The sequence below is a fragment of the Fibroporia radiculosa genome, assembly GCF_000313525.1.
Source record: "Fibroporia radiculosa TFFH 294 genomic supercontigs, scaffold4726, whole genome shotgun sequence".
Taxonomy (NCBI): domain Eukaryota; kingdom Fungi; phylum Basidiomycota; class Agaricomycetes; order Polyporales; family Fibroporiaceae; genus Fibroporia; species Fibroporia radiculosa.
This window is the reverse complement of record NW_012133411.1, coordinates 34446-43612: the sequence shown is the minus strand read 5'-3', so window position 1 is coordinate 43612 and position 9167 is coordinate 34446. Positions and strand designations below refer to the sequence as shown.

General features: G+C 59.3%; 3 protein-coding genes across 3 annotated transcripts; 2 read left to right on the top strand and 1 right to left on the bottom strand.

Annotated features, from left to right (window-relative positions):
• Window positions 1–177: 177 nt before the first annotated feature.
• FIBRA_05561 (uncharacterized protein) lies at window positions 178–2728 on the top strand (the record flags this gene model as incomplete). The annotated part of the gene is made up of 2 exons (XM_012327323.1): window positions 178–503; window positions 2299–2728. 2 exons carry the CDS (start codon window positions 178–180, stop codon window positions 2726–2728), a joined length of 756 nt encoding a protein of 251 aa, XP_012182713.1.
• Window positions 2729–3239: 511 nt separating this feature from the next.
• On the bottom strand, window positions 3240–5219 carry FIBRA_05560 (uncharacterized protein; the record flags this gene model as incomplete). The annotated part of the gene is made up of 8 exons (XM_012327322.1): window positions 3240–3390; window positions 3447–3597; window positions 3664–4033; window positions 4087–4154; window positions 4207–4262; window positions 4317–4441; window positions 4505–4759; window positions 4821–5219. The coding sequence occupies 8 exons, from the start codon at window positions 5217–5219 to the stop codon at window positions 3240–3242; spliced, it is 1575 nt and encodes a 524-aa protein (XP_012182712.1).
• A 902-nt stretch (window positions 5220–6121) lies between these two features.
• On the top strand, window positions 6122–7634 carry FIBRA_05559 (uncharacterized protein; the record flags this gene model as incomplete). Its single annotated transcript, XM_012327321.1, has 9 exons — window positions 6122–6322; window positions 6382–6536; window positions 6592–6638; window positions 6701–6829; window positions 6881–6982; window positions 7035–7101; window positions 7151–7229; window positions 7282–7384; window positions 7438–7634. The coding sequence occupies 9 exons, from the start codon at window positions 6122–6124 to the stop codon at window positions 7632–7634; spliced, it is 1080 nt and encodes a 359-aa protein (XP_012182711.1).
• Between the last annotated feature and the right edge of the window lie 1533 nt (window positions 7635–9167).

Below are 9167 nucleotides of genomic sequence, written 5' to 3'. Positions count from 1 at the left end.
TCGTCCACAGCGTGCTCGGCGCCGCGCTCGCGCGCACGCCCGACGGGCGGTTCCGCGCCCCGGCCCCCTGGACCCCCGCGCAGATGATCGTCTGGTCTACGGTGAACCGCACCTGCCACGCCGTGCGTTCCCTTCCTCCTCCTCCCCCGCGCGCCGCAGTGACCGCGCACACAGATCATGGCGGACGTCCGCGACTTTACCGAGGACGTCGCGCAGAACGTGCCGACGGTGCCCGTGCTGCTCGGCTCGACGCGCCGCACGCGGGTGCTGCTCACGGGCGTGCACGCGGCGACCGCGCTCGCGTTCGCGCTCCCGGCCTCGCGCAACCCGTACATCGTGTTTGGCGCGGCGTACGCGGGCGCGCTTGTGTGGATGCTGGACGAACATAGCCCGAGGGCGCGCTTCCGCTGGAGCTTCCACTCGCAGACCGTCGTAGGCGTCGTGTGGGCCGCGGCGCAGGCCGCGCGCAGGTGGCTCGGGGCGTGGGAGAAGGGGATGGCGTAGTAGGCGCCGCGGGTGCGGGACCTGCTCGTACCAGTTGCTGGCGTGGTGTGCGCGCTGTCTGGGATTCGCTGAATGTCTACAAGCGTGTAAAAAAGCGCACGCGAAATATACGAATTTTCTTGGTTTGAATAGCGGTATTATTCGCTGGACTCGTCGTCGAGCTTCAACTCTGGGCGTTGGTTGACTGCCTGGGAGACTGCCGCAAATTCTGGAGGCGGGATGAGATTTGGTGTAGATACTCCCGCTCAGTCGCAGCGTCGGCTGAGCGCCTAGCGCCGGACGACGTGCTGACTAAGCGCTTTGCGTACTCCGCGCTCTTTTTTTCCCGCTCCGCGTCGCTGTCGACGCCTCTCCGCTTTTTCTGCCCTTCCATCGCCTGCTGCTGCTGCTGCTTTCTGCACTCATCCACTGCGTCCTGTCCGCGCACACACGCGACGCTGCAGAGGACTCCTATGATCCCTCTCATCTCGGACGCTTTCTGGTCAAAGTCAATTTCCGGAAAAACCTGATCCAATTGACTTCAAGCTGGCCACATACGCGACTGTCATTGGAGTATACATACGCCCGCTGGTGCGTGCACGGGTGGCATACATCGTGTCTCCGTCGTGTATGCTGGCGCTTATGCTCGCGATCCCTGATCCTGGTCCCGGCCCCGGTTCTAGCGGCCCCCCCCCCTCGCGTAGTGGACAGAGCCAGATTGGCAGAACGCGCCCGGCCCTTTCTCGACGCGCCGCCCCGCTGTGGAGTCCTTTGGGAGTTCATGTCCAGTATGCTACCGCACCGTTCCCTTTTCGAGCTTCGGCCAGAGCTTATTCACACCCCTGGTTTGTGCTCTTCGCGCTGCATATTGCCTCCGCTGCTGCTTCTTTCATGGCGACCCGAGCCTGATCCACGGACCCGCTCCAGGCGCATAGATCCTGTCGTGCGCCAAGTAGGTGCTACGTGCACACTAGTGGCATACGTCGCCTTTGGGCTCCCCGATACTAACCCTGGTCGACTGGTCCTTCTGGACCCTGCCCTTCTCCCGGGTGCGCTTTCGCCCCTAGTTCTCTAGTCGAACATGTCTGTTCCTGTCTATTCACTTCCGATACGCACCCGCTCATCTCGCAGTGCGTTCCCTCCTATCATGCTCAAGCTATCTTTTCCGGGTGTACATCAGGGTTCTTTCCTATCACTCCTGTTTTGGCCGTTGGACCCGCTCCCGGTGTGTATTCTTCCCGTGATGGCTAGCACCTGGAGTTTGTGCGATTTTTCTCGAAGATGGATGAACACGCATCACCAACGCCCCTAGTCCCTTTGGAACTTGCTTGTGTCCCCGAGGCGCGACCTCATCTTCTAGTGCACCGACCATCGGCGTGCTATCATGGCTCGCACCTTATGTCTCTAAGAAAACTGCGCGCCTTCCCCGGAGGCTATAGCGACGCACACCCGCTCTCACGCGCCTGCGCTACCTGACGTCATTCCTGACGAGCACTGTAGCGGCGGTCGTCCGTCAAGCTTCAGTGCCGCGTTCCGCGATAGCGAGGCACGCCCCCAACGACTGCCTTCGTACCTTCTCGGCGCCGTCGGGCCTTCTCGTCTTCTCGCCAGTCCGCACCCGCAGAGGCCGTGCACTCTCTGGGTTCTCCCGCGTCAGCGTCTGTGCGCATGTGGCACACCACTGAGCTTTTCTGGATCCACTATGCGGACATGTTGAGTTCTCCGAGTTCGTCAGGCGGACGACGTCCGTCCGCGCGCTGCACCGCGGCGCATCCGAGGAGAATACGACCGTGCACCTTGTTGTGGCTCCTCCAGCTGGCAGAAGCGTATCAGCCGGCGCCAAGAGTGCACCCAGAAGCCCCCCGATTCTCTGCACGCAAGCGAACCCGAGGGCCGACTACGGTCGCCGAGAACGCAGGGCGCGCGGCGCGTCGAACTGCGATTGCGTTTGCCACTGGGAGCGGGCGCGCTCTCACGCGGGGCCACCCCCGATGTGGACCCAGCGCAGACGGGCGGCGGACACAGCGTCCGAGCCCGCGCACGCGTGCTCGAGGACGCGGGTGCTAGTCTGGCTTCGCCCGAAATGCCTGTTTGGCAGTCCCCGCCATCTGTCTGCCGCACACGCTCTGTCATCCTGCGTGAGCCCGACGACCCTTGCATCATTCGCAGCGCCTGCGTTGCTGCCCCCGCTGTTCCCAAGGCCGATGTGTTCGGGCCCGACGGCGAGGCGTCATGCATGCCATGATAGAGTCGACTCCATGTGCATTCGTCGTTTGTTCGACGTGCTGTGTTTAGCGGGTTTGGATTAGCTCAAGCTCTACTTTGTCCGGAGGCCTCGCTGACGGACGCCCCACGGGCTTCTGTGCCCTCTCCCGCCCTACCGCTGATGTTTTACCCGAGCCGCCGTCGCGGTGTGCGCACGGCGCAGTGTCTTCAGGAGGTTCGCGCGCGCGACCAGCGTGTCAAATCTCTGTGACTTCTAGCACGCAAGCTGGCGCGCCGGCGCGCGGAGCCTATCGATTCAAAATCGTCACGCGGGCGCCGTGCCCATTTATACGTTGTGCCAAATAAGGTTTCAATCAACACCAGGTGTGAATATGATTGCTTCAGTACAGTACACACGCTCGCTCCCCGAGCGGGCACTCGAGTGCCGAACGCACCAGGAAGCCGCAACCCAAATTGACAAGGGCAGCCATACAATCCAGGGTAGCGAGGAAAGAGGGAGACGGAGAGAATGATAGATGCAAACGATGTGATCACGGCGCCGCACCCACGGGGGCGAAGACGAGGGGGCCAGAGTCGCCTGGTTTTGCGCCAGGAGGGAAGGAGACGCGGTAGCGCTTCAGGATGAGGCTCACGAACAGCTTCAGCTCGTGCACCGCGAAGAAGCGTCCGGGGCACGCGTGTCTGGGGAGTGCAGTCAGGAAAGCGCGCGAGACACTGCCCAGTGCGCGGGCACTCACCGGCCGAGCCCGAAGACGATCATATCCGGCCCGATGCGCGAGGCGACCTTGTCCGTGCCGACGAACCGCCAGGCGTTGAACTCGCGCGGGTTCGGGCCCTGCAGCTCGGGGGCGTAGTACAGGTCCTCTGCGTTGATGTTCACGACCGTCCCTGCGACGCCGGTCAGCGCCCAGCCGCCTCGCGCGCGCACGCAGTGTCGCGGCAGCCCGCACGCACCTTTCGGGAGGACGTACCCGCCTGGGAGCTCCCACCCGTCCATGCCGACGATCTTGTGCGGCAGCGCGATGCTGCGGTTGCTCGTGCGCAGGCACTCGCGGATGAAGCTGTCGAGCTTCACGAGGCGCTGCAGCTGGTCGAGCCCGACGCTCCCGTCCGCCCAGTCGCGCCCGAGCACGTCCTCCTGCTCCTCGAGGAGCGCCTCGATGAATTGAGGGTACTTTGCGAGGTTGTAGAGGCACACGATCGCGCGCTTGGTCGTCGTGTGGATCGAGAAGAAGATCAGCACGAGCATAATCGTGCCGAGCTCCATCTCGTCGACCGGCTCGTCGGGGGGCACGGTGTTCAGATAGGCTTGGAGGGAGTCCACCTGGTGTGCGGGGTTCAGTGCAACGTCAGCCGAGGGGGACGCAGATGTCTCACCGGACGCTCGTATTCCTCCCCCAGCTCTGCCATCTGGCGACGGCGCTCGTGCACGATGGGCATGGCGTCTGCGAAACAGTTCAGGCGCAGACAATGGTGCAAGTCTGGGGCAATACACACGTTTTAGCAGCGTTTCTCGGTATGCCGCTGTGGGGGAGTAGAAGTTGAACTTCACCCTGCAAAGCGCTCAGCCGCCTGGCGAGATCGTGCGTGCGCAAAGTCCGGCTTACCAGATCCAAAACTTGGCCACGCGCGGGAGCAGGGCGAGCATGGGGCTCTTTCGCGCGACAAAGTGGCCGATCGACGACGCAAAGTCCTGGTACACCGGTATCAGCTCGGCGTTCGTGCCCAGCTCCTGCGGATCGGCGGTTCAGCGACACTCGATGCGCCGACGTGCGGCCGAGAAGCAGACGCGCACCTCGCCAAAGAAACACACTGTCGTCGCGCGCGCGAGCACGTCCATGACGAGCGCGGGCGGGTTGTCCACCCGGCGCGGCGCGGCGAGGTCCGCCCCGACGCCGACGTCAAAGCCTCGCGTGAGCACGCCTGAGAGGATGGGCACGAATCGCGCGACGTGCGGAGTCAGGATCGCCGCGAGCAGCCGGTGAGGTTCGAGCCGCGTCTGTGCCGTCCCGATCATCTCTGCGAGATTGTACTCATCCTTCACCGCTTCCTGCGCAGGCGACGTCAGCCTGTGCGGGGTTTCGTGCGACAGCCGTGGAACGGGGACGCACCTCGAAGTTGAACGCCGGGTTGAGGAAGATGTCGCGGACGTGTTCTTTTCCGACGACCGCCTGGACGTGTCCGCGGATGTACACACGAAAGACAGAGCCGTACTTCTCGTACGCCGCACATGTGAATCCCGCCTGGTCCTTCAGGAAGTCAAACGTTGATCCGAGGATGGGCCACTGCGCGATGGACAGGGGGGGGATGAGCATCTGCGCCCCTGGGGCAACACGAGGAGGACGTGCCTTGTACTTGACCAGCGGCGGGAGCTTCGCCCTGCTGCCGCGGTGGTCGTTCAATCCCAGAGCGAGTACGATGAGGGAGATGGTGCTGAGTAGCAGCACCGAGAGGGTCTCTCGCGAGAGGAGGTCTGCGGAGGACAAGTTCAAGAATTCGACGATAGTCATCGTGAGGAGATGCAAGACGGACGATGGGCCAGCGTCGAGGTGGTGCTATTTGGCTGCCGTAGCCTGGGGCGCTGCGAAATGGCGAGATGGCAAGACAGCAGGCGAATCGGGCTTTGTGCTCTGCTCCGAGTGCCACGCTCCTCCCCCAAACTCAGCTCTGTTTCCGCGCTGGCGCTGCTCAACTGTTGGATATGACACGGAGGATCCCCTCACTTCCACCGGCGCCAATCTGCAGAGCCTTGCGAGCCCGGTAAATGACGCCGCGAGATGGGCAACGTTGTACCTGCCAGGATCAGGAACTGCCCGTAGCGTCGTACCCCAATTTGCGCGATGCAGTAAGCACGGTGCCACTGTGGGAGATGAGCTTAAGCCTGATTCAGCTTCATGTAGATCGAAGCCCCGAAGCCGGTGTCTGTCTGAGTTTGTCTTGAGCGCGCCGAGCTTAGTAGAGCTAGAGCTAGAGTTTTCTCGTCCGGCCCTGCGGGGCAGGAAGAAGTGAACGTACAGCGCCGCATGGGCGGGGGAGCGAGAACTGAATGCGGGAAGACAGATAGCACTAATTCGGTGTCTGATGCATGCACACGACTGATGCGTTTGAGCTTAACTGCAGGTAAGGCGCGCGGAGACCGTCCTTCAGGATAGATGGTGGCGAGAGGCAAGCGAGCTTTAGGTGGCGCAGCCCATTGCGATTGGCGCCAGATCGAGATATGCTGTTTCCGACTCGGACGCAGTGGGTAAAGTCAATGCAGTCCGCAAGACAAGCTCTGCTGGGAATTGTAGCTGCTCGCGCTGGTGCTGCATGCGGTCACTACACCGCGCGTGACGGGGTCCCTTCGCATATTCGGGACGGGACAACAGTCACCCCTCGAGCGGCACAAACTAGGGACAGGATTGAAGTCAAAATGGCCCAGAGAAATCCTCCGTCCGCCCACCTTCTCGCCCAGAACGTCTCCTCCATTTCATCTCTGTCCTCCTCGCTCGTCGCCACCAGTACCGCCATGGGATCCATTGACGCTATCCGACCGGAGTCCTCCACCGTCGACTACGACGATCTCAGTTCAATCGTCTGCCACTATGCCGAATGGCACAAGGCAGATGAGGAGGTACGCTCGTGATGCGTGTCTGACCTTGAGTTCGGCATGCCGACCCTCGTGCCTGACAGAGGATATTAGAACCGTACACCTACATCACATCGCAGACCGGAAAGGAAATCCGCACACAGATGATCAACGCCTTCAATATTTGGCTCGACGTCCGCGAGGACAAGCTGAAGACCATCAGCCGCATCGTCGGAATGCTGCACAACGCAAGCCTACTGTGGGTTTCGGCTTTCTCTGCGCGGCTCACGCTTGCTCTGACACGATTTCCGCAGCGTCGATGACGTCGAGGACGATTCGCAGCTACGTCGCGGAATTCCCGGTAGGTCTGTCAGATATAACAAATCCCCACAAGCTTATGTGATCGTCTGCTCCACTCACCAGTCGCCCACAAGATCTATGGTATCCCGCAGGTTATCAACACAGCCAACTATGTGTACTTCCAAGCATTCCAAGAGATTTCGAAGCTGCAAGCTTCGTCCCCTAGATTTGATCTCCACGCCATCGTCATTGGTAACCTTCCATATGCTGGACGAAGAATGGCGCTGATTCATGTTTTCTCAGACGAGCTCTTGAACCTCCACCGAGGGCAGGGTCTTGATCTCCTATGGAGAGATACACTCACCTGTCCCTCCGAGAAGGAGTATATCTCTATGGTCAACAACAGTCAGTGCAGTCTGTATATATTTCAAACACACTCACGGTAACATTGCTTCAGAGACTGGCGGACTTTTTCGATTGTCTGTTAGGCTCATGATGGCGAATGCTAGGCAGAACCTTGACATGTGCGTCACAGTGGAACTTGACATACCGAAGCTGACCTCATCACCTCAGCGACTACATACCCCTTGTCAATCTCCTTGGCATATGCTTCCAGATTCGCGATGACTACTGTAACTTACGCTCACGAGAGGTGTGTGGCGCAACTTGTCTTTTAGGCTTCGCTGACTATCACACCACTTCAGTATGCCACGAACAAGGGATACGCAGAAGACCTTACTGAGGGCAAATTCTCTTTCCCTATCGTGCACGGTGTGAACGCCAATCGCAAAGACCATTCGCTGCTGAGTACGGTCACTTCGCTTCTTCACCTCAACCATGACTGATGCGCGCCCATACAGACATTCTACAGAAGCGGCCCTCCACGCCGACGCTCAAGAACCACGCAATTTCTTACCTCGAGAACCGCACCTTATCGTTCGAGTATACCCGCAACGTTCTCTACAAAATTGAAAAGCAGGTTCGCGACGAGCTCGCACGTCTCGGGGGAAACAAGGGTCTGGAGGCGATTGTGAATTTGCTAGCCAAGGCGGATTGAGCGCCCGAACTGGTCGCAATTCCGCAAGCAGAAACAGGCCGAGCGATTTTGGATTCGTGCTATGAGGATGTGTACGCTGGAGGAGTCTTTATTAAGTTATAGAGAATGCGCAGGCTGTAGGATTAGTCTTAGTGTCCAACACTTTATGCAAGAGAAGGCAGTATTCCAATAAGCTTCATTCTCTGCTCCCGGATGGCATGCACTCCAGTGAACTGTTATTTTTCGCACAAAAAGTCTGTCAGACTACTGCGAAATAGGTAGGTGCGAGGAGTATATAGTCTTGTGCCCGCATACCACCACAGTAGCATCCTCCTGTACTGCAAACTGCAGGTAAGCACGAACGCTCGTTACCAGAGCCAGCCGCGCTCGTCGTACTGACCGTGGGTGACAGTCAGACTCGAGAGTGACTCACAGTATCACAAACTGTCCAGTATGTCACGCGCGCTCCTTGCAACTCCGCTGCAGCAGATCAAGCCGCTTCGCGTCCTATTTCACATTCCCTTCCTACTCTTTCCCCAGCTTATCGACACGGCGCCCCCTCCATCGACGGAAGCGCAGCACTGGCATGAGCCCGATATCAGAGCGAGATCGGTCCTGCCGCGGCCTCAGCCGCTACCCATGCCGGTGCTATTCTCTGGACCCGCACGGCCTTCCAGAGACCTCCTCGAGGCGATCAAATCGCAGAGACTGCATCAACGCGGGGCACACAGCAGGATCACCGGAGTCACGCAGCGAGTCCCCACCCTGCCTGATCCACAGGTGTTTGAGGGGCGCTCGAGGCGCCGGCGGATTGTATGGCGCGTCTAAGGCGTGCTAAGAAGGGGACAGGTGCGGCTGATGCGGGAACGAGCTGGATGTCCGGAAGAGTGATTGTGTAGATACGAAAAATCAATGCGTGAAGAGTGAAGATGGACATGTCATATCTGGCAGTGGGAACCTATGATAGCGTACGTCACGTACCTCCGGACAACAGTCTCTTGTGTCGTTGCACAGACCAGCGGGTGCCACCAGAAATACAAATGTCGCTGAGGTGTCGGAAAGTGAGAGAAGATGTCAGTGTAAAACAAGACTGATACGCGAGACGGCGCCCTTCGTGCACGAAACATGTCTGTCCCAGGACAACAAAAGTCACTGCAATGTGAAAGCGGCGAGAGAAAATGACTGCGTGAAATAATATGCGACATCGATGCAATGCGTTTACGTTGCAAGACACAATCGCCTCCGTCTAGGCAGTGGAAGAATGTCGTTCCGGAGCCAGAAAAGACGAATTTGTATTGTGTTGCCCCTGGGATCACACAGCGGAGGAAATGAGGCTCACCGGCTAGATTGGACCGTGGTCTTAGAACAAGAGATACTAGTATTCCTCCAGGAACGGGGGATCAAGCGGATTCGATATAGAAATGCTTTACGGGACCCTAGACTGGGTCACTGAGCAATGTCGGGTAATTATCATCGGGAAACTTGGGTGTTGCTGAAACGCCGACCATCTTCGTCGAACTGATGTGTCAGTAGGGTTCCTGGCTGTTGTGGACG